The sequence below is a fragment of the Emys orbicularis genome, chromosome 18 (assembly GCF_028017835.1).
Source record: "Emys orbicularis isolate rEmyOrb1 chromosome 18, rEmyOrb1.hap1, whole genome shotgun sequence".
NCBI lineage: Eukaryota > Metazoa > Chordata > Testudines > Emydidae > Emys > Emys orbicularis.
Window position 1 is genome coordinate 14,283,655 of NC_088700.1, and position 24,710 is coordinate 14,308,364.

The window sequence follows — 24,710 nt, forward strand, 5'->3', positions numbered from 1 at the left end:
AAAACAATAGCCAAACTAAATAGCTGAATGTCAGCTGTTCACATCTACATGCTTCTTTCCCTGAAACCCCAGTATTCTCAGACTAACAAGAGCTGGCTGTTATGGGCTAGATGTTAACAGATATGGTGGAAAAAGAATAGCTCAGAGACAGATGAGGTAAATAAACCCTTGTTACTCAGAGAAGACTCAGTAAGCAAATGTTTATTGTTTGAGACAAGTAATATTTGGGCATTCCATAATAAGTGTTTCAAGTAAATAGTTCATTCGTATGGGTCACCACATCCACCTACTCACAAAACTTACTCTCTCCTGAATTCCCAAACCCATCTACTCCTGCTGCATACGTACACGAACTGCAGTCACATCCATACAATAACATGCCTACTCACATCCCCTAAAAACCCACCCCTGTTCATTCAGTCACTCACATTAATGCCAAGCTACAAATGTCTTTTCAGGCAACTTACCCACAGACAACACAAATGCTAAACCTGATTGCTCAATAAGCTACGACAGCCCTTTTGGGATCAAAGCAAACTATATAGTATGACAAATACATTTTCAAAAGTGTTTTACGAATGTTACTTACTTAATTCTCCCCATTCCCTGGGATGGTTTATTTCTTCTGCTGTTCAGTGGGATTTAAAAGAAAATTGAAGCAGAAAGCCAGCTTTGATTTACCGCTGTTTAAATAAGCAGAACGGTCTGGGTGATGCTCATTTAGCTGGAGAACAGATGAATGCAGGAATGAGGTTTAGTGGAAGCTGAATAGGAAAGGAGTTACCTAAGGGTATGTCTATACTACCAGCCGAATCGGTGGGGAGCAATCGATCCAGCGGGGGTCGATTTATCGCGTCTAATTGATGCGATAAATCGACCCCTGAGCGCTCTCCCGTCGACTCCTGTACTCCACCGCCGCAAGAGGCGCAGGCAGAGTTGACGGGGAAGCAGTAGCAGTCGACTCACCGCAGTGAAGACACCGCGGTGAGTAGGTCTAAGTACAGCGACTTCAGTTACGTTATTCACGTAGCTGAAGTTGCGTAACTTAGGGTACGTCTTCACTACCCGCTGTATCGGCGGGTAGCAATCGATTTATCCGGGATCGATATATTGCGTCTCGTTAAGACGCGATATATCGATCCCCGAACGCGCTCACTGTCGACTCCGGAACTCCACCAGCACGAGCGGCGGTAGCGCAGTCGACGGGGGAGCCGCGGCTGTCGATCCCGCGCCGTGTGGACCCCAGGTAATTCGATCCAAGATACTTCGACTTCAGCTACGCTATTCGCGTAGCTGAAGTTGCGTATCTTGGATCGATCCCGCCCCCAGTGTAGACCAGCCCTTAGATCAATCCCCGCCCCCTCTCCCTCAGTGTAGACCAGGCCTAAGAGAACTGAAGTGACCGCTGAGAAAGTGAGATGGAGAACAGTCAGGATCAAACTCTTCTATGGAACCAGACGGAGCGAGTAGTGCCAGGGCTGGGAAAGGCAGGAGAAGAAAAAGGAAAAGGACTAGAGCAGAAACCAACAGAACCAGAGAGAAGGTGACAGAGCATGGAAAGGTAAGGAAGCACCTACTTCTGCCATTCTACTGTGTAGGAAGGGGGTTGCTTTGCTGTCTCAATTTTATTTAAGTGTGAAAAGTCAATCTTAAGTATGGCTTTTTACTGCAAATTACTACTCTCTAAAACGGTCATTAGTTCTGAGGAGGGGCAGATCGTTTCAAGTCAGGGGAGTGATATTTCTAATATGGGATTTGGGATTGCAGCTACAATTAATAGTAAAGGGAACTCCAGGGCATCCACTCCTAGTTACACATGTATACATACAGAGTTTCTAACTGTACGTTAGCAGCTTATTTGGTGGGAAATAATTTAATTTTGTTTGTCCAGACTGAGAAAAAAAATCCTACTGTCAGGAAGCCTAACTGAAAGGCACATTAACACAATCCTGCAACACACAAAACTCCCCTTTCTTAAGTAAATGGCCTCCAGTACACTCCATAGGATATCACATAGTCATTCTACAAGCTCCAAACACCCTTAACACGCACTGCAGCACATTCTAGGTCTCTGAAATCAGAGGTACAAACTAAGAAAATATCCTCAACTGCTCATAGCATCTAGGAACTAAAACTGCTGAAAGAACATCAGCTTAGAACAGCGGTTCTCAGACTGTGGGTCAGGACCCCGGAAGTGGGTTGTGACACTGTTTTAAAGGCGTCGCCAGGGCTGGCTTGGACTTGCTGGGGTCTGGGGCCAAAGCCCGAGCCCCATTGCCCGGGGCCGAAGCCAGAGGATTTCAACCCTGGGCAATAGGGCTCAGGTTACAGGCCCCCTGCTTGGGGCTGAAGCCCTTGGGGTTTTGGCTCTCCCACCTTCCGGCTTTGGACCCCCACCTGGGGTGACAAGTTTCAGCCCCCCCCCCGTGGTCATGTAGTAATTTTTGTTGTCAGAAGGGAGTCGCAGTGCAATGAAGTTTGAGAACCCCTGGCTTAGAAGTGAAATATGTTAAGATGCCAGCACTTTTGATACGTTTGCTATAAGTCAAAAAACCTTACAGCTGATAGTTAAACTCTATAGAAAAAGGTGTTTATAGGCCTCCCTATAGGCACAACACGTCGATTAGGATTTAAGGGGAGATAGACAGTAGAGAGAGATCTTAAGGATTCAGACAAATTCTCTAATTTGTCAAGGTCATTTTTAATGCTAATCCTGTCCTCCATAGTGCTTGCAATTCCTCTCAGGCTGGTGTCATGCACACGTTTTATAAGCATAGTCTCCACTCCATTATCCAAATCATTAATGAAAATATCACATGACACAGCAGGGAAAGACAAAGGTTATGGGGAGGGGGGGGGAGGATGAAGGCTGTAATAGAAGACCGATATAGATATAAAAGAAGAACCAAAGACTGACATGAAATAAAAATGCAAACCCAAGGTCTTATTGCCACATCTACAGAAACAACGAGAACTGCTTTTGGTCAGAGGCCAGGAATAGAGAAATATCACAAGAATAGAAGAGTCAGTCAAACCGAGCTCACACTGCAGTTCCAGAGAAGATATGACTAATGAGAGATGCTGGGTGGGTGACACTCGGTTACTGAGATACAAATCTATGAAAGATGTGTATATTAAACACTGGTAAATATGCCTTTTTGAATTCTGATCACCATCTACTGAAACACTACCCCCTTCTCCCGCTCCCACTGTTCTGATAGCTATCACAGCAGCTCCAACCAGCCTAAGAAGAATTTGCCTACTGTGCTCCCAAACCAAGTTACTGCTCTCCTATAAGCAAATTCAGATGGACTATGTTGGTGAGAGCAAGGAATTAGGGTCTTTGCTGCAGAGTTAACTCCAGTGACTGGCACAAAGGTCTGATCATTCAGATTAGTCTAGCGTAGGTGGTCACAGCCACACTGCAAAGCCACACTTGTGTTACTGTGTCCTCACTGGTGCGGCACACACTTGTGTGTTGCTAGGACTTCTGGGGAGCACATTCCATGTTCTTGTGTGCTGCGGTAAGCTGAGCTGCTCTATGCTACCTTCCCATTGAACGATGGTTAAATTTGTCTTTCTGGGCACATGGGGGGAATTGTGGGAAGGCGCTGGAGGACTATCAGCACTTGAGTGACTTAGCCTGGGTCCTCACTGCAAAGTTGGGGGGTTACCAGCCTCAGTGAAAGGGGCACACAAGCTCTAGCCTATACACTCACCCAGGCCAGCTAACCAGAGTTTAAAGCACCAAACTTGGGTGAAAGGGTTTGGGGCATGGACAGAAGGGTTGGGGCAACACCTGAGTAAAAGCCCAAATTAATTGTGCAGTGAAGACACACCCTAGGGGTCAGAACTCCTGGGTTCTAATCTCAGCTCTGTCACTGACTTATCTTTGGGAAAATCATGATCTAAGTAGGATAAGACCGGGGAAAGGGTTTGAAACCGTTCATCTGAGGCTCTATAACAGGGGTGACCAAACAGTGGCTTGCGAGCCACATGCGGCTCTTTTACCATTGAAGTGTGAAAAATCTGATCATATTCCTATTACACAGTGTACAAGATGTTGCTATTACGTCACCAAATATACAAGAAAAAGCTCTCTGTGCAGAAACAGACCTCAGAAATTAAGAAAAAACAAGAATCACACATAAAAAAGGACAAGTTCACCTCTGTTGTAATTCCACCAACGCAACGGGTTTCAACAGCCACTGATTTGGCTCAAGTCTTTAAGGCAGGACCTATCAGCATAATGAGCCTGAAAATCAAACCCAGGGTTATTAAAAGCAGTCCGGAGGGAACACCCTGACCTGCCTGGGCATGTTCCATCCTGAGTCACTCTCAGGTGGTGCCCAAGTGCACCGTCAGAGTCCACACCACAGTACAACAGAGAACCTTCTCCCATTTGCAGCACCTTTTTACCCCATCCGCAGGACGCTTGTTCACATTGCATGCCAACACCCATTTACAGCACTGTAACAGTCACCTGTGTTCCTGGCTGGTATCAGATCTCAAGCTGCAGAAATCTATTTCTAGACTGAAGGTTTCCTAGTACCATGTTATCTTCAGGCATCCTTATTACTGCCTCTAGCTGTGGGAGTTTACCCTCACAAAGGCTACTCCTGTTGATTCATAGTGGAAGTCATTTGCAAGATGTAAAGGGCTATAGGGCAGCAAGCTTGCACGGTGTCCTTGCCACTTCAGCATACTCAAACAGAAGCTACACACAACAAGCACATCCAGCGTCCCCTGCAGCTTACTCCGATAACAGCCTTATTCTACACAATCCAGGAGGCAGCATGCTGTAGGTTCACAGGTATGGTTTTCAGGCTGTACCTGGAACAACAATCAGGGTAGCCTCACATGAGCCACAGCTTAGGCAGAAGGCTGGATTCTCAGGTTTGCTAAGATGCCTACTTTGTTACAGAGCTTACGCCAGTGGCGGATGTTAGAATAGGCCTCCTACTGCTGTAACTTCCACCGGGACCAAGTGACTGAGGATCAGGGAGCCACCACCCTGCTCTGTGTCTGAGCTATGCTAGGATGTAGTAGAGAATCAGGGCCAGGATGTCTCTTGTTTACAATGGACTTGGGCATTATTTGTATTACTGTAGTGCCTAGGAGACTTAATAATAGGCCAAAAACCCCATCGTGCTAAGTGGTGTACATACAGTACACAGACAGCCCCTGCCCCGAGGGAAGGCAGCATCCAGATTTTTTCTCCTGCTGTCCATGTAAACTTGACAACTCCCTAAACACATAAGGCAAAACTGTCACTCTCAACGTTGCTGTCTCAGAGGCTGATCTTTGGAGAGAACAGCATAGACAAGGTGTATCGGGCACAGCTAGTCACTCACTCCTCGAATACAAGAGCAAGGGGACATTGAATCAAGTTGGAAGGCTGCAAATCTAAAACCAAAAAGCAGAAATATGTTGTCCACACAAATGTATAATTAGCCTGTGGAACCCACCACCACCCAGGGTAGCACTGAGGCTGTGACTAAGTGTTCGACTGGACATTTATACACATGAAGCCATCCAATGTTACTGAAGTAGAAATGAAAAAAACATAAAAGCCCACATGCTTCAGGGCATAAACCAATCTGACCCATGGGAATTAGGAAGAATCTTTGCCTATGGACAGGTGATTCCGTAACTGCCTACAGTAGAGTTCTATTTCTTGCATCTTCCTTTGAAGCATTTGGTAGCAGCCACTGCTGGAGTCAGGATACCTGACCAGACCGACCCAGGTCTGATCTGGTACATGCAATTTCTACATTCCTAAGCCTAGCTATTGCCTGTTTCTTGTACTGAGGAACACTAGGAATGACCCTGGAAAGCTCAGTGCACTACGAGCACCTTAAATTCTGCCCTTGAATTTAGCATGACACAAAGATGGATCAAGACTCAGGAGAAGTACAAAGAAAACACAGAGGAGGAGTATGAGAGCAAGAAGACAGCCAGAATAAGGAGAAGAATGGCTGGAGGGATGAAGAAAAGACACCAAAGAGAAGCAGAGTGGATAAAAATAAATGTCTTGATTTGTCAGATTTTTTTAATTTATTTTTAAAAATAAAGGGTTTAAATTAAACAGTTAAAATTCTATTTGAAATTATGACAATTTATATTAAGGCCTTAATCTATTAAAATTCTTAAATTACTAAATTAAAATCTTAATCTATCAAAATCATTTTAAGTTAAATAAAAAAATATTCAGACAATAAAACTTGAGCAGCAAACTTGTAAAGAGTCAAACCATTAACTGGTGGAAGTCACTGGCTAAGCATCCGCTACCACAGTTTGCTGAAGTGCTAAACCAGTTTTTGACGGCAGTAGACTTTTCTGCAGCTGCAGAAGAGGCTATTTTTCTTCATTTCAGTTTATTCAGCTAGTTTAGTTCAATGACTAGTTCATTCAAAGTTCAGAAATGGACTGGGAGCTTAAAGAGCAGGAAGTCTTATTTTCCTCTTCCAATCTTATGAATAAAAATTAAATCTGAGACAATCAGATCTACTAGTTCTAAAGTCTCAAAGAACATGGTCACCAGAACCAATCAGTTCAATTCATTAACTACAGATACTTCCTTTGTTTAATAAATCAGTTTTAAACACAGACATATTTTGATAAACATACTTTTTTCCTTATGTATCCAGCACATTTTAGGTAGATTTATTTAACTAAAAAAACATTGTGTGTGTGAATTTAATTGAATTCCAGTTTCCATCCAAATGCACCTTGACACAAGTCACAAGTAAATAATAATAAAAAAAAGATTATCCAGTAAATAAGAAATCCATCATTCACCATTTTCTACCATAATACAAAGAATCGGAATACACGTATGTTAAGCTATATCAGGTGTGGGCAAACTTTTTGGCCCGAGGGCCACATCGGGGTTGCAAAACGGTATGGAGGGCCGGGTAGGGGAGGCTGTGCTCCCCCAAACAGCCTGCCCCCTGTCCCCCTCCCCCATCCCACTTCCCACCCCGTCCGCCCCTCTCAGAACCCCTGACCCATCCAACCCCCCCCCCGCTCCTTGTTCCCTGCCCGCCCCCTCCCGGGATCCCCGCCCCTGACCGCCCCGTGGGAGCCCCTTTCGGAATGTGGCCCTGCGAACATGGGCGGAGGACTCAGGAGGAGCAGGAGCAGCCGTGCAGCCAGAGAGAAGCGGCAGTTTCCCCTTCGAAGTGCCACTTCTCTCCGGCTGGCTGCGCGGCCGCCCGGTGCTCTTCCTGAGTCCTCTGGCCGCGTTCCCCGTGCTCCCGCCACCTGCCTGCTCCCCTGCCCCCGCAGTGCAGCCCCTTCCCCCCCCCGCGGGGGGTGCACCAGTGCTGAGCTGCCCGAGTGCCTGGCCCTGGGTCCCCCTGTTGTTGGGGGGCCCGTGCCAGGGCACCCTGTGTTCATTGGCAAATCTGCCCCTGAGCCGCGCCGCCCAGCCGGAGCCAGCCATGCCACCGCGCTGCCGGCACAGGGAGCTGAGGCTGCAGGGGAGGGGGGACAGCAGGGAAGGGGCTGGGGCTGGCCGGGAGCTCAGGGGCCAGGCAGGACGGCCCCGCAGGCCATAGCTTGCCCACCTCTGAGCTATATAAACGCTTAAGTGTGTAAATAGTGCATTCAGGTTAGCAAAAAGCAGCACCAAATTTAGTGCAAAGGCTCTATATTTAGTTGCAAATCAACATTTTAACAGTTACCAAGCAATGAGAATCAACATCTCTAAGAAAATAACTGAAGAGTACAAATGCAAAACAAGACTAAAGTTGATTTAAATCAATCCATCCTGAAGCGAACCCACTGAAAATCCTGGACACGAGTCTCTTCCATTCTTCTGCCCACCCTCCAAGCCCAAAGACACAAACACCCTTTCTTGTTGTAATGTGGCTGTAGCCATTACCCAAGTGCTAAAAAGCTAAGGGGAAAACAAGCTAGTTGAAAAGCAATTCTAGGCGGCTTGTCAAGCTTCATTGTAGCCTCTGAACCCTGCAGCAGTCTTACCCACAAAGTACATTCCAGCAACAGAACTGAAATGAGGGGTGTGTCAGACATCAAGCCTCTTCCTACAAGTACACACCTAGGCGTATGCTAGACAGAATCTTTCATCCCAGCATGTGGGCTAGGGGGTCTCTACTAAAGCAGAGATATTCACTGATCAGATTCCCATTAGAGAGCTGCTACGGAAATATTTGTGTTTTGTTTCTTCTTCAGAAGTGTGTTTAATCTTCCTACAACACAAACCCCAAACCCACTTCCACTCTATTTTGAGAGGGCACTTCCTGTTAATCAACAGCTACAGAAAAGCTACCGCCAATCCTAGCCTCTCTCTTAGGCTGCAGACGAGCCAGATTATTTTAGAGCAGGGCCAATGTACACCTACCCTCAGCACAACTACCACCCTTCCAATTAGCTTCAGCGCCAGGAGACAAGGCCCAGGGCAGTCTCTGCTTCCTGGCACATGGAGGATCTGACTTCAGCCCCTTGCCTCTCAGCCCACTAGGGCAGTTGGGGTGTGATATAGAGGGAAGTGCTAAGGTGGCAGGATCCTGACACAGCTTTCCCTATGTCATCCCCTCTCCCCCCATGGACTGGCAGCTGGCAAGACAGACACAGGGCTGAGGTAGTCCGTCCCGGAGCTGCTACGGCCCCACAGACACTGAGGGCAAGGAATCATTCACTTAAGACACTTTAGAAACTCAGCTGCCTGCATTTTGTGCTACTCAGAGGTAAAGGACGGAAGGGTAAGAGAGGCAAAATGTTTCTTAACGTGCATCTTTACCAAAAGGGACTCCTCAAAGGTAGCCTTCTAGCCTCCGATGTTGGTTTCAAGTGAGTTTCAGGGCAAGAGATCCAAGGTGAGGCTGCCTCTTAAGAAGCTCAGCTTCAGAGATCCTACTTAAAGCTCCAGCTCTTATTTCAGCTCTGCTAGAATACTTTATCCCACAACCTTCTCTGAGGGCAGCAGCCCTGCAGAACCAATCTACAATTGATGTTCATTTGTTCAGAGTCCCACCTTCTGCCCAACCCAGCAAAAGGCTCTTCTTTATGGCCTAACTCCTTCCCACTGCAGACTGTAAATACAGGACCCTGCCAAGGTCTCCCTTCACCCAGAGTACTGATAAACTCAGCCACGCTGAAGGCATGATCCTCATGTTTTCCCAGCTCAGCTATTGCTGTTTGAAAGGGAAAGCATCCAGGCCAGCCACCGAATGCCTTTGCTATGGCATATCAAGAACATGCCGTCTCCCCAACACCGCAGCCTCCTTCCAGACCTCATGTCTCCTTGTGCTTCCTTTTCATTCTCTCTCCTCACTTCCATATCCCATCTCACTTCCCTCATCTTTTCTCAGCTCAGCCCCATCAACACATCTAGAAGGGGTGATTCCACAAGAAGCATAGGAAAACAAAGACTTTCACAGAAATCAGCAAATTCAGCTCCAGCAGAACAATTCCTTCCTCGCTCATCAACAGGCTACAGATAACCAACAACAACGTTGTTCCTCCTCTGAACACAAGTACAACTGTTTGTCTAGTGGGAAGTGCCTTTCAAACCAAGGCACTAAAACGAAATTCAAAGCCCAGCTGTATGGTATCGAAGACATTAACTCCTAACACAGTGATAACAGTGATTATATACTATGCCTTCCAGCAGGTGCACAGAGTAAGACGTGGGCAAAGAGCAAAAATCAGCAGGAAAAGAAAGGGAGTTTCTCTAAATCACGTGTGCTAGGGTGGGACAAGGCACTGACACCTCTCACAGGAAGAGTTAAATTACTGGTCTGAGGTCCTAAGCCCGTACCAAAGGAAAACAGTATTACCAGACTAAGAGTCCAGCATGGACCCAATAAGATCATGGGCCAGAATTTGACGAGCCATCAAAGCTACAAAACAATTTTTATCCACCCGAAAGGAGCTTAAAATCCCAATTTTCGAATGGCATACAGCAACAAATCCCGTTAGATACAGGAGATTGCATATCCAGACATGCCATCTTCATCCTCCCACAGACATGACCCTCTCCAGTCAAGCAGGCAGGGAGCCTGGATGCCTGAGGTGCTCCAAACACACATGCCAAGAGCAGAAGTGGGTGTTCTTTCCTAGAATACTCTGAAACAGCAGATGCAATTTTCTGCAATAAAATATAAGCCTCCCTGGTATTTATCTAGTAACTGGTACTAGAACAGTTTGCCATGGGCAACTTATAGCCTATTAAAATACCAACAGATGTGCCCCAAAACCACAAGGTCCCAAAGGCACACATGTATTGCTCAAACAGATTACAACTCACAAAGCGAGATGAACCAAAAGCGGGTTATTCCTTCCCCTCTATTTAGGAGGGTAGTTACAAGGGAAGGAGGATTTATCTCTCAGGCTTCTGTGCCCCCCTCTCACCTCCTGCACTGGACCTAAATCCACAACGGAGTGGACAGAGGATACTGCAACTTTTTAAACAGAGCCACAGGTTCCCTACCCCCAGTGTAGAGCATTTATTTCTAGTGGGCAATTTTTTTTGAAATATGGGCTGCTCAAAGTCATATGGGAAAGGCTATAAGTGTTAGCTGGCAGAGCAACCATTGGTGCTGGAGCAGTGATCAGAAAGGAGGGGAGAAAAATGTGATCCCTGTCCCAGAAGGTCTACTGGAGCTTTCCACGGCATGTCAGTTACAGAGAATAAAGTCACACGCCATCTTCTGCCATAGAACCCCTATCTCAGAGGCACTAGGCAGGACAGGAAGTCAGAGCTATGGAGTCTACAGGACTATCCTTACACAACACGATACAGCCCCCATAGCAGGAAAGTTTTAACATTGTTTTGCAAAAGGTTAACAGAATTCTTCAACCATGACCTACAACAGGAACAGACTGGCTCAGCATTAGGCAACAGCTCAGAATGAAGTTTCTCTATGTCAGATGCCGCAGGTGTACGAGCCACAGGCATACAAAACCACAGGCTGGGAAAGTATGAAGAAAATGTGATGTAAACACACAGCAGCTCCAAGGTAGCTTGGAGACGGCACCACAACTGACTGTTTGCAGTTAGCTCACAACGGTTTGTCATTGTGTCTTACTCTATTTCTCCCTCCTGGTTTCTCCAGCGCTGGCTTCCTCTGTCACTACCATATCACCTCTGTCAGTGGAAAAGACTTCTCTGTAGGTCTTGCTATCTGGATTTTCCCTACCTCATTGACTCCACTGGGTTTAAAACCTCAGATGAAGACAGTTGTTCTCTACATTGTCTACACATCCTAGTTTCTCTCTATGTTGTTTTCTAACTCTTAAAGCAGAGGCCCCCAAACTGTGGGGCCTTTGGGGAGGAGGGTGCGGCGGGACCCGGGCCAGCACCCACAGGGGGTGGCAAGGGAGCACCACCCAGCCCCTCCCTGCCCCCATCTCTGCTCCAGTCCCGCCCACAGATGTGCCCCCAGCTTCCTGCCCCACGCCTGGCCCCATCTCCAGCCCAGGGCTGAGGTTGGGCCTCACCTGGCCATGGGCTCGGCTGCCGGCCCCTTAGCCCTGTCTGCGTCCCCTTCCCTCGAGCCTTGGCCCCACTCCCGGCCCGGGGTGTGTGTGTGTGATGGACAGAAGTGGGGGGGGGGGAAAAGAGAGCACAACCCTCTGTCAAAGTGTGTGTGTGTATTGGTATTCTCTCTTAAGCAGACAGTATCCTGAATTAGGTTGTGCTGTATCTTGTAGGAGAGTCGTTTCCATCAGGCTACATTCAAATGCCTCCTTCATTAAGGCTCCCAATGGCATTCCTCAGCTGGTAGCTGAGAACTGTGTCCTAAACTCCTGTATCTGGTGATGTTGTTTGGTGGTATAAAGAGCTTTTCGTCTCTACACAGGGAAGGCCTTTACTTCCAGCTATGCTTGCAGCAAGAGCACTTCAGAAATCACCCTGCTGCATGCGTCTGCAGATGCTGGGATGAAGCAAGCCTGGCTCTACTACACAAGCAGCTACCCCTACAGCTAGAACCAAATTCTGCCCTCAGTTAGACACCTGCACCTCAAATCAGTGGGATCTCAAGAGAATAACCTATGGCAGAATTCCCCCCCCCCCCCCAATCCTGTCCCATCCTTATAGACAATTATTTTGCTCATGCTGGCAGGGACTAACTATGGAGGGTGATTGTGTAATTCCCTAAACTTAAAGTGTGACATACCTAGACTATGTGGAAACAGGTTTAAATCCCAGAAGGATTGAGTCAGCCCTTCATCCACTGAAGAACCAGAAGCAATGTACCACATTTCGCTCTTTCAGACAAGACCTTGATTAAAAGGTGTCTTGGCTACTGTGTGGACATGAACAATCTCATGGCACATTTTATAAAAGCAGAGGTTTGCCCTGATGTTCTTGCCCAGACTTCACCATCTCCCTCTGCTGTGCACTGTACTCCCTTTGACCCCAGAGGGAGCTGCATTTCAGTGGTGCTGTACAAGTACAGCTGTCAAGTGCTTCAGCATCCTCTGGGAGAAGGAGTTATCTAAAGCAAACAGATTCTTCATCCGGAAGAGCAAACAAAGTCACTGCTACACTGAGAGCCAGACCCTAACTCACATGGGACCATCAGCTGCACCAAGTGCATCTCCAAATGCCAGCTACTTTGCCTTCAGTTTCTCTGGGGTAAGTTTGTGAACACTGCAGTCAGCAGAGGAAGTGGCCTTACACTCTTATAGCACTTAGCTGAAAGCCATAAGACTCCACATCAGCAACTTCCTCAGCCCAACCTACAGCACTGAAAAGCCTCCTAATGAGCCAGACCACCCTAACAGGGTCAGCTCTTCCTGGATCACAACTCCTCCATTTCAGTTTGCCAATGAGCAGCTGTTAATTTGTGGAAGAAAGAAAGAGGAAAAACTTAGTTCCCTGGCCTAAGCCAGAGTTCAAGTGCTAGAGCAGTGGTCCCCAAACCTTTTAGGTCACACCTTACCTTACCTGTAATGGACTCTGTCCACCCCCCACCGCCATGGTCAGGCGCTGGGGCCAGGAGCAGAGGCTGGAGCCAGAGCTACAGATGGGGCTGGGTCCAGGAGCCAGAGCTGCAGATGCGGCCAGAGCTGTGGCTGGAGCTGTGTCCGGAGCCGGGGGCTGAGGCTGGAGCAAACTTGGGGCAGAGCAGGACTAGGGGGCACTCCCTCCCCACCCCCCGTGGGGGTTGGCCTGGGTCCCACTATGCCCCGTGAATGTCCCTTCATTCCCCGCTAGGGTGGCATGCCCCACAGTTTGGGGACCACTGTGCTAGAGGCACAGAGGAAACCAAACTAAGATGCTACGTCAGCCAAAAGGAGTATGGTCTTTAAGAAACTAGGATTATCAGCTGAATTGAATGGAACAGATATATGGTTACGTGCAAGAGATTCTCCACCTCCAGGGTGGAACGGAAGTGTACTGAAATGGCTCAGTTCCTGCAGAACCCAGATTATGGACAAGCATTCCACCTCGAGAGTCATCGGTTGCAGACTCCCACAAATCTCAATCTTCTCCCTTAGAATATTCAACACCAATATGAAGCTACTGGAGAGCCAGTGAAACCACACAGGCTAGAAGTGGGCATTCACCCACGAAAGCTTATGCTCCAATACATCTGTTAGTCTTAAAGGTGCCACAGGACTCTCTGTTGCTTTTTACAGATCCAGACTAACACGGCTACCCCTCTGATACTTGACAGGCTAGAGTGTCAGCCATAGGTGGAGGACGCCTGGCACTTCAGCTCTTTTACATCAGAGGTAGACAGCACGGTCCCCCAGCTTTCTGAACGGACAGCCAACATCAGCACCTGGAAAAGGGGCATTTGGCTATCACACAACTCAAGACAACACTGTGGTGACGTGGTCTCTATTTTGAATAACTCATTAGCCCTCAACTTCTAATGTCAGTCTCCAGCCTGTGCGTCCCTTTGAGGTTTCTTGGTGCTACTGGCTGATCATGTAGCCCCAGGGGAGGTCCACTTCCACCTGAAAGTGGCTAGAGGACTGAGCCTGATCCTATCTAGAGAGAGTGGGCTATGGTGATGTATGCATTTGAGATCCCTAGATTAGGTTACTGCAACACTGAAGATGGAAGGTACACACCCCGGAAAAGCTTTAGCGGGGGGGGGAGGGGGGAATGTAGCAGTTGATCTGCTTAGAAAGACCAGTGGCCACGAATACATCATGTTGGTGCCCCACTCTTTATTTCTATTTTGAACACTTGGGAGGCACTCTGATACAACGGTGATTGGGGATTTTTAAATACCTTGATTAGTATATAACAGAGGCATATTGGTAGAGCTGTGTAGGAAAACTTGCACAGCACCTGCTTGCCCTACGCCTGGCTCTAAGAAACAGTGCTTTCATGAACACCAGGTTCTGTACTCCAACTAGACAGCACTAAACCAACACAGAACAATAGCCTGCAATTCTGCCAGAGCATTGTAAATGGACATTGATAAGATAAATCTTATCCTCACCGGACTCTTCCAGGCTGTATTAGGAGAGGACTTGATTAAGGGGGAAAATGTGAAAAGGAATTTACAGCTTGCAAGTTCATACTGTAAGATCGCCAAGGCCTAATGTGGACCGCCAAGCCAGCTTGTGTGCATAAGAGGGCACACTTCTGAAAATGAGAACTCCAAACCAGCTGGAAACACTCACGGGACTTGGAGCTTTTCCAGGATATTCTGAATTCCTAAACGCGTTAAGTCATAATGCATTTTGGACAGGTTCCCCTCTTAGCTAGGCTGTTTTGTTTCTGTCTCAGCCAGAGGAGCTACTGGCTACAGTTTCAGTTAAAGGAGGGGGTTCCAGACTCAGGGCGTTAACATTTTCTGGCTGGAATCGGCATGCCCCACAACCCAGAGGGGCCTCCATCCAACTCTACAGTATGGAACAGGATCATGTATATGCAGTTCAGGTTGGAACGGTCTTGGAACAAAGATATGCTGCTGGGATATGGGAATAAAACTTCCTCTTTACTCACAGTTTGGGTCATTAAACTGCTTGCTCATGTCAATCCGACCCAGTTAATGCTACTGAGTGATAGATCATATATGCCTCCTCCCTGAACTCTCACCAAAACTTTCACACTTGTGTCCATGGGTTTCTTAACTAAAAGTCCATGGCAAGTACACCTCTATCCCGATATAATGCGACCGGACACAACACGAATTCGGATATAACACGGTAAAGCAGCGGGGAGCCCCGGGCCCTTTAAATCGCCACCGGGGAAGCCTGACCGTACCGGCTTACTTTAACCTCTGGATATAACGCGGTTTCACCTATAATGCGGTGAGATTTTTTGGCTCCAGAGGACCGCGTTATATCGGGGTAGAGGTCTCTCTCTTGTGGGTCAGATTCCAAAAGAAGGAATTCTTCCACAGAAACCCCAAAAGAGCTCCTTCTACATCAAAAACTGGCCTAATCTGGGAAATTCCCTTACAGGTTTTAAAACCAGTTCAGCTAAACCAATTTTAAAATCCATTATAAGTCTTCCCTATGGTACACAGGCTTCCTTAACCAGATGTTGTTTCCACCTCTCTTCTTTCGGAGAGGTCATGGTTGGAGAGCAGTGGCAGCTCTTCTGCTTGCCCAGTCATGAAAAATTTCTGTAGAAAGGAATACCTGACATTCTATTGCCAATGACAGTCAGCATTTAGAAGTTGTACGTGGGTGTGTACCACACCATAATCAACACAGCAAGAATCTCCGTTACACCAAATGGTTTGCCCCAGCAAGCACATTGGAATCCAGTCTCTTTTGGAAACATTCTGGTGCCAAAAAACCAATCACAGCCTCCAGCTAAATTCTTAGTCATATACAAACTTCCAATTCAACATGGATATAATCTCTCTTAATTCCCCCTAACCTTTCCCCAAATCTTTAGAATTTCAAAAGGGTCACAGTAAAATGGAAAAGGCAGTAAACTAAGGCAAGTCTGGGGATCCTCAGTACATGGTAAGCCTACTTCTGGCAATTCCTAGAAGATCATCATTTCTTATAATTAGAGAGAATGCAAGAGACCAAGGTTTGGAAGAGCTCAAATGAATTAATACCACTGAGCCTAGTAACTTTTCTAATAGGAACAGGTTTCCCACATGCTTTCAGTTAGACCAAAGACAGGCTAGGGGAAAGGCAGCAAACCCAACATCCAGCTTCCCCTTTTGCTGGTTTATGAGCAATCAAGCGGAGTCAGAGTAACGTATGCATTTGGTTTAAATTACAGATCTCTGCAGGCACCTGAATATGCTGAGAAAACTCCTGAACCTCAAACAGCTAAAAAAAAAAAAAAATCCACACAAAATGCCAACCCACAAGGCTGGCGGTAGCACCAAACTTGCACTCCTGCAACCTGCTTTTCAGGACAACAGGAAGAATCTTGAAACCCAGTCTGGGAGACCAAGTTCACCTGGAATAGTTTCCAAATGAATGAGCTGATCTAGGAAGTAAAGGGGTTAATTCTTTCCCGAGCTCACATACAGCTAAAATTCCTGAGATAAGCTACTTCTACCAAACCCACGGATCTAACAGGGGAGAAAATTGCAAGGAAGAGTTATTTTTCCTGGGAGGAACTCACTTAGGGTCTGCTTTTCCAGAGGTGAGCAGCTCCCACGACCTTAAACTGGAGTTGAGGTGCTCAGCACTTCTGCAAAAATCAGGCCTTGGTGCTCTGGTGCAGGGTGGCTCAGACACACATATACACGTTCGCAAGGTAGAAAAGGTTTACAGTTGGCCAGTAAAAACCCTCTCTCCTAGAATGGAACAGCTCCCACCATTCTCAGTATACAGTGCCATAAGAGCCTGTGGAGACCAAGCGACACTAACAGCTACCTTTAAATAAGATTAATTACTCTTGGGTTAACATAAAAACAGATTTTGAAAACCACTGAAGGCTGTCCTAACCATACTGAGGCAGTAAGACAGCAAGTCCAGGGCTGTTTTGGAATTTGTGTTTGCAGAGCAGGAGGTGATCATCAATGTGCATAGATGGCAACGAAACAGATTCTGATTAGCAGTTTGTAGTGAGAGTGGGGACAAAGACCCCCCAAGCAGGCAGAGAGAATCCAAGCCAACCCACAATGGGAAAGGGGCCTTATTTTGCTCGTTAAAAAAGTTACAGCAAACAGGAGGTTCAATGGCACTCATTCCAGAAGATAAACCATGGTTTTGAAACTAACAACATTACCTTCCAGGCAGCCGTTTTCCTTTGCATGGCAATTTGCAATGCAAAGCAAGCTATTTCAACCCTTACCAAGGACAGTAATTCAGAAGCAAACAGGGAGAGAAAAGTTGAGCAGGGTTCATTTGATCAGTTTAGGTGCAATTTTCGACTGAGTTAAGTTTCTCATTAGGCAAAAGTACAGTTTGGTTATTTCTTTCATATGTAGTATGTATGAGGGTTTTTTTGGGGTGGGGGGGAAGAGAGACTTGTGATCCAAAGTGCTCATCAACAGACCCCAATATTTTTCAGAAATGTCACCCCCCCATAGCTGAATTCAGTTCAATTCTGATCAGAGGCCACACACATACAGCTGGCCAACAATGACCAGACTCAGGGCTATGATCAGATGGGAGAAGAGAAATGGCATGCACCAGGATTATTAAAATCACATGGAAGAGGCAGGCAAGTGTTAGCAACATACTTAACAACTCAGCCCAACACAATTTAACCAGGAAAGGAGGAGTATGAGGGTGGTGAGAAGAGAGAATTACACAGAGCCTCTTACCTGGAAGACAAACTAACAAAGTCCCCTCCATCCAGCAGCCTGATTTTGCAGAACAGAACACCATTCACAAAGGGAACAGCAGTCAGCTCCTCCAGGGTGAAACTGGTCTGAAATTTAAACTTCTTTTTCTTCATCAGGAAAGCCATGGGCAGATTCAGTGAGAAAAGTCCAGGAACTCAGAACAAAATCAGAGTCAGAGAGGAGCTTCTCAAAATGCACACAGATAAACAGAGGAACAGGCAGCTGTTTCAGGAGTGAAAGATAAATTTCAGTTCAATTGCAATGACGGCCCAGCTTTAAATGCACAATCCTCTTCTCTCTTTGGTGGTCGGATCTGGCTGTGGAATCATTGCCCTGGCAGGCTTCAGGTGAGGAGGAAGAGGACAGAGTGAACCTCTGGAACATCTCCAAGGAGGAAAAGGAGGGAGAAAACTCCAAGCTCGGAAGCAGCAGGAGCTCTCCAGGCTGCAGTTCTCGTGTTTAGAGGCAGTGATGCTCTGTGTCCATCAGGCCCCCTTCAGAAACCATCTCTGATAGGAGGAAGTCATCCTGAACTAGTCTGTCTGAAGAAGAAATCTTAGGTCTGCAGACCGCACATTCAAGGCTTCCCGGTTTCAGTCTCCTCCCCTTGTGCGACTACTTTACACAGGTCTCTGCGGTCTGTTGCTACTGCTCCAACATGTCCCTAACGTCAAGCAGGGAGGGAAACGAGTAAATTAGTCCCAGCCAGCCCTGGGCTCCTCCTCTGAAACCTGTTTAGGTGGATAAGATTCTGTTCAACCTCATTGCAATCTAAGGAGGAGGAATCCAGTTAGCCTGCTTCAGAGATCCCTTTCCCCCTTTTTAATGCCTGTCATTTTTACTGCCCCTGGGTTGCTCTCTATTTTGCAAGATGTGTTCAATCCTAATCTGTTCTAGAACGATTTTTATCCATAGATCTCAAGGCAATTTACAAAGGAAGGCAAGTCTAACAGTTGATCTAGTGAAAAAATGGGAAGAAATATTGGTGAAATGGGGAGGGGAGGGGAGGGGGGGGGAAAGAGAAATCAGAGCTCTTTGGGAAGTTTCAAAATTTTGACCCTCTCCACCCCCACCCCCAGAAACTTGCATTTTTTCCTTCTTCGTATTTTCCAACTAGCTCTAATAATAAAGCGTTTCCCCTGGGTCAGGCGCACCCGAGCGAGTCCTCACGTAAGCAAAGTTCATGCGGCCGGACCCCTTTTCACCAGTGCCAATGTAAACCAGCTGAAAGCCAATGTAACAAACACCGCATGCTACCAGGGGAGCTGGCTGCAAGTGCCTGTCTACACTAGGGGTCTGACACCGGAGCACACCAGAGCTGGGCTTGCTCTGTCCCATTCCCTAGCGCAGCTAAAGCCCGATAGTTATTCGCTGATACATGCGATGAGCCGAGTCCGGTCTCTGCCCGCCTCCGCCTCCCCGTGCAACCAGCCCAGCCCGGGCTCTGGTGCCGACGGCGGCCTCGCCACGGGCCACAGCGGCAGGAGCAGCCCGGATCCTGCCGCAGCCCCCGACCGCGGAACCGCCTGGCCCGGTCCGGGCTCCTGGCCCGGTTCCGCTCGGCCGGCCACGCCTCTGCACCGGGAGCGAAGCGCCGCCAGGCAGGTGAACGGCGCGGCGACGGGACCCAGCCCCGGCCCCGCTCTCACCTTCTGCCCGCGCCCCGCAGAGCCGTCGCCGCCGTCCGCCTGCACCGCAAGCCCTGCTAACGCGCCTACGCCAAGTGCGCCAGCCACGCTAATGGCGTAGAGAGTGGCAGGCCCCAGCGGGCCCACCAGGCTTCGAGAATACGAAAGCACAGACAACACCCCCCCCCCTTCCTTCCCACGGCGGGCGGGGGGGAGGGGTGAGAGCGGCGCCATCGGATTGGGCAGAGCAAAGGGAGGGACTCCTAGCCCTGGATTCGGATTGGCTGCTACAGCACGGCTAGGGGAGGAGAGAACGAGCTATGGGATTAGTGATTGGAGGAGGTAACTATCAGTCTTCTTAAAAACCATCCCCTTTCTTCATGATTCAGGTGGAAGAGAAAGGGGAGGGGGAAAGAGGAGATAGACAAGGGAGGGAGAGAGGATGAGGGGGAAGGGAAGCATGGTACACCCACATCTTGAATACTGCGTGTAGATGTGGTCGCCAGATAGATTGGAATTAGAAAAGATTCAGAAAAGGGCAATAAAAATGATTAGGGGTCTGGAATGGATTCTGTATGAGGAGAGATTAATAAGACTGGGGCTGTTCAGCTTGGAAAAGAGATGGCTAAGGAGAGAGAGGATAGAGGTCTATAAAATCATGACTGGTATAAAGAAAATAGATAAGGAAGTGTTGTTTACTACTTCTCATAACACAAGAACTAGGGGTCACCAAATGAAATTAATAGGCAGCAGGTTTAAAACAAATAAAAGGAAGTATTTCTTCACACAACGCACAGTTAACCTGTGGAACTCCTTGCCAGAGGATGTTGTGAAGGCCAAGACCATAACAGGGTTCAAAAAAGAACTAGATACATTCATGGAGGATAGGTCCATCAATGGCTATTAGCCAGACTGGGCAGGAATGGTGTCCCTAGCCTCTCTTTGCAAGAAGCTGGGAATGAGCGACAGGGGATGGATCACTTGATGATTCCCTGTTCGTTCCCTCTGGGGCACCTGGCATTGGCCACGGTCGGAAGACAGGATACTGGGATAGATGGACCTTTGGTGTGATCCAGTAGGGCCATTCTTATGTTCTTATGGAAGGGAAGGGGGGAGAGAAAAAGAGGAAGAGATGAAGAAAGGTAGAGGAAAATCTGACTGGCAGATAAAGGGTAGAAGAGAGGGGGCTGGAATCAGAAGAAGAGGGGGAGAAAAGTTTGGTGGGGATAAAAAGATCTAAAATGGAGAGCAAGTCAGGGAAAATGAGGGGGACAGGACCATGCAGGAAATGGACACGGCAGCGTCGCCATGCCTTCAGTAATCACCAGGCAGGCTGCCCCCAAAATCGCGAGATGAGCTTAGAAAGCACAAGATTTTTAAAGCAATAATACATTTGAGGGGCTTTGTTTGCATGTTGGGGTTGGAGACTCTGGGGGTGCACTCGTGTCATGTTTTCTAGCTTTTCTGTGCAGCCATGAAGGCTAGAAAGTTACTTTTATTTCTAAATGAAAGCTGAGAGTCTCACCTAATCACATGACTTCAGGAGATGGTGCCTAACTCTCACTGATCTCACCTAAATACCTGAGAGGATGTGGGCCTAGGTCTTTAAAGAAAACCATCAAATATCATGAGGCTTGTGATAACTTATTGGTGATAACAATAACACTTTACATCTGCCCCAAGCTCTTAATTCACACAGCTCTCTGATCCCATTAACTATTATTCGCCAGGATTCAGGAAGGTCCTTAAGCACATTCCTAACTTTAAGCATGTAAATAAGTTATATTACTATTTCTTTATCTATTTGTATTGTGGTAGTGCCTAGGCGGTCCAGTCATGGCCCAGGTCCCCATTGTGCTAGGACCAGTACAAACACAGAACAAAAAGATGGTCCTGGTCCCAAAGGGCTTACAATCATCATTGGAACTTATGGGCTTGATGTTAGGGATGTGCTTAAGGGCCTTCTAGAATCAGGGCTATTACCCACATTGCAGAGATAGAGAAACTGAGGCCCAGAGAAGGGAGGTGACTTGCCCAGTGTCATACAGCATGTCTGGCAGAGACAGGATGAAAACCCAGGAGTTCTGGCTCCTATTGCCAATCTCCCATTGCTCCCATTAAACATCTAGAATCACTGCCTCTAATCACTAATGCTGACAATACCAAGAACTATTAAATTATTTCCCCCCAGTATGAAATCTTTTTACAGTGACAGAAAAAGCACATGGAAACTTACTTGGACCCAGTGAGATCTTCAGGTCTGATTAGGATGAACACTTTGCCATGCTGATTCTTGCTCACACACACAGGGTTAAACTGATTTCCAAATTCAGGGTCAGGAATTAATTTTTTCCTCCCGGACTCTTGGCAGGAGTCTATGAGGTGAGTGTGATGGAGGGGGTTAACTTTTCAGCACAGCCCTGAGCGGGGGTGGGGGGTACCCTTTTTAAGATTAAGGGGTTGTATCCCACACCTCGTAAATTGATGTCTTATGCTTACAAGAGCAATCAGGCATTGGTGGATATTGACTCTTTCCACCTCCTATTCCTCAATTTAATAGAAATGCCGTGGTGAAGAGTCAGATCTGCTGGACATTTTAAATCTGCCAAGCTGTGAAAGGTATGGAGGTCCTTGTAGAATTTTGGAAGCGTTTCAAGGTCACCTCTCCTTTTGAATGCTTTCTGTAAGATCCACTGTCAGAAGTATGGTGTATCCACTTCCATCGCTAGAGAAAGGATTAATCGTCCCTTTAGTAGGCCACTAGGGATATCTATTGTGATTCACTCTAATAAATAACTCCCCTAAGGACTTATCCCCTTTGTTTATAGCAACAGGGTTGGATGTTAAAATTTACAGAGATTTTAAGCTCTGCTGTTCTCACGCATATTTACTCTACAGCTTTGTCAGAAACAGCTCTTGAAAACCTCAATGTTTGCTTTATAATTAATTGAATAATGTGCCTGACGTTAAAAATAAATTAACTTGGAAAAAAGCCCAGAGAATTGCTGAACAGTCTGCAATATAACAACTGTAGTTGGATTCTCAGGGATATATATATATATATATGTCTCTCTAACAAAGGAAGTGTCATGAAACTGGGATTAAACTCTTGGGACACAGATTCTTTATTATTCTGAAACTCTCCATGTTGGTATTTCTGTATTTTTACTGCACATTTGTGTCTTGATAAATTAGAATCTTTAAAGGGCCAGTAATTAGGAAAGCATGATTTGGGGTGTACTGATGAGCGAAGATGTAATTGACTAGTTAGTTCCATCAAGATATCATAGGGAATATAATGAAAGCATATGTCATCTCCAAGTCCTTAGCTCTTTAGACTCAAGCAGGTGCAAAATGCTGCTCCACACCTTCCCACAAGTCAGGAGCAGGATGGCTACATCACCCCATCCTCAGCTCCACTGACAGCACATTACTTTCAGAATTCAGGTCAAAATTGCTCACTTTGGATCAAATTTATATGTAAGGTAAATCCATATAGGTTAAGGGAGTTATCTCAGAGATTAAACTGACCCATAGGGCCAGATCTTCAGGTCTGTTTATGCTTTGTTCAGCTAAGGACCCAAGAAAGGGTAGGCCAGGGGTAAAGGTGACCTTTCCCTCCTCCCAGGCCTGAGGAAAGCCAGGGTTTGATTTGGTCCAGCACACAAGTTAGAGCAGTCTCCAGGATGCCCTAAATTGTGTTTGTTTTTAACCACCCCATAGAGCACACTACATTTAGGACACGTTCCTCTTCCTGAGATGCCCCTTATTCAAAGGAGAGGGGTTTGTACAGCTGGCTGTGGTGTTTCTACACATCACTCCTTGATTTCATCACACTGAAGGAATCCCCAGCTGCTCAGGCTCTGGCCCATAGTTTTTAAGTCCCTGATTGCCTTGCTCCATCCTTTTTAAAAACCTGAGCTCCTCTTTCTTCCTCAAAAACGATTATATATCAGAGGAATTAGATTGGTTTTGTACAGAACCCTGGTTACACCTAATCCAGTGAACAGAATCTAGCTCTGATCCCTTTTGGACAATATTATTGCTCTGAAGAATATGCTACATCAGCTTGTTCCGGTTAGTCAGGAGGCTTGGAGGTGACCTAATGGACGTGTTCATAATTATGGAGGTGTATGATAGAGTGCATTGGGTAGCAGGATATAAAAGTGAGGAAATGGAGAGTGAATTCAAGCAGAACAAGTAGCTGTGAAGTTGCCAAGTAACGGCTACCAATGATTACAAGTAGGAAATAATTTTAAGAGACAGAAATATATTTTGGGGGAGGGGGAGAAGAGGGAAAAGGATTGAGGGAGATAGTGAGAAACCAAGGAAAATGTGAGGTGAGATAAATTTGAAGGGGGCTGGGCTGGAAGAAATGAGATTAGATAGATAGATGGATAGATAGATAGATATGGTCAGTAAAGTGTGCAAAGCATTTGGGGATCCATTTAGTCCTATTACTTAGACTGGAGGTCTCCGATCAGTATATCACAAAGCCTTGTAAAATAGATAGTTTCCTCCTCTGGAAAACATCACTGGATTTGCAGCCAAACACCGAAGACTTGGAAACCAAATTATATACAGTCATTGTTACAATATAAGCATAGTAATGGACCTGTTCCAGTACAGCTTATAAATACAGTTATAATAGCTTTAATGAGTTTTCAGTGTTATCGTACAAAGAATATGACTGTTACCACAAAATTAATTATGCTGTATAAATGTATTCTTCATACTGCTGCCAAATACTGTATATGCCTACAATGCACCTGCTTTAGGTACCCATACCAGATACTGTGGGATAGGATGCCTGCAGAGAGCTCTGTGTGGGATAGTAGTGACTGTGACCCCACACCAGGATGGCTAGTGGGAATACACTGCATTTGTTGCACCTTGCATCACCAGCGCAAGCTGCAACAGAGTAATGTCTCTAGTGCAGAGGAGGCCTCAGTGTCAAGTTACTCCAAAGAGATGCACCCCATTTATAGAGCTCAGGAGTTGGAGAGCTACTGGGAGTGGTGCAAAGGAAAATGTATGCCAATCCTCATTAGGTAGGATTATCCTGTGTTACTGAGTTACTCTAAGCTTGTATCTTCTCAGTTTAACTTAATAGCAGACTGTGAGCTCCTCTTTGATCTGCTTGTATTTTTGATTAGCTCTGTATGTTAATAGTATTTATGATAATAAAGGGCCATGAATTGATTTCACGCTTACCATACCAGCCAAGTTCATAAAAGTTGCACACTGGGAACACAGATAAGCCCGAGTGGTATGCTCCTGGTTTGAAGGGACTTGGGACTAGTCATGGAGAAAAGGGAGCATAAGAATCTGGAATCAGTGGATTCCTTTCTCTGAGCCCATGGACAAACCCAAA

The 24,710-nt window shown here is 46.6% G+C and overlaps 1 protein-coding gene across 1 annotated transcript in view; it reads right to left on the bottom strand.

The window, feature by feature from the left end:
• Positions 1 to 18,368, bottom strand: part of EEIG1 (estrogen-induced osteoclastogenesis regulator 1) — a 41,758-nt gene extending 23,390 nt beyond the window's left edge. The window contains exon 1 of the mRNA XM_065418758.1: positions 17,688 to 18,368. Within this exon, the coding sequence (XP_065274830.1) occupies positions 17,688 to 17,833 (146 nt within the window). The 5' untranslated portion in view covers positions 17,834 to 18,368. The remainder of the gene's footprint in view (positions 1 to 17,687) is intronic.
• Positions 18,369 to 24,710: the final 6,342 nt, after the last annotated feature.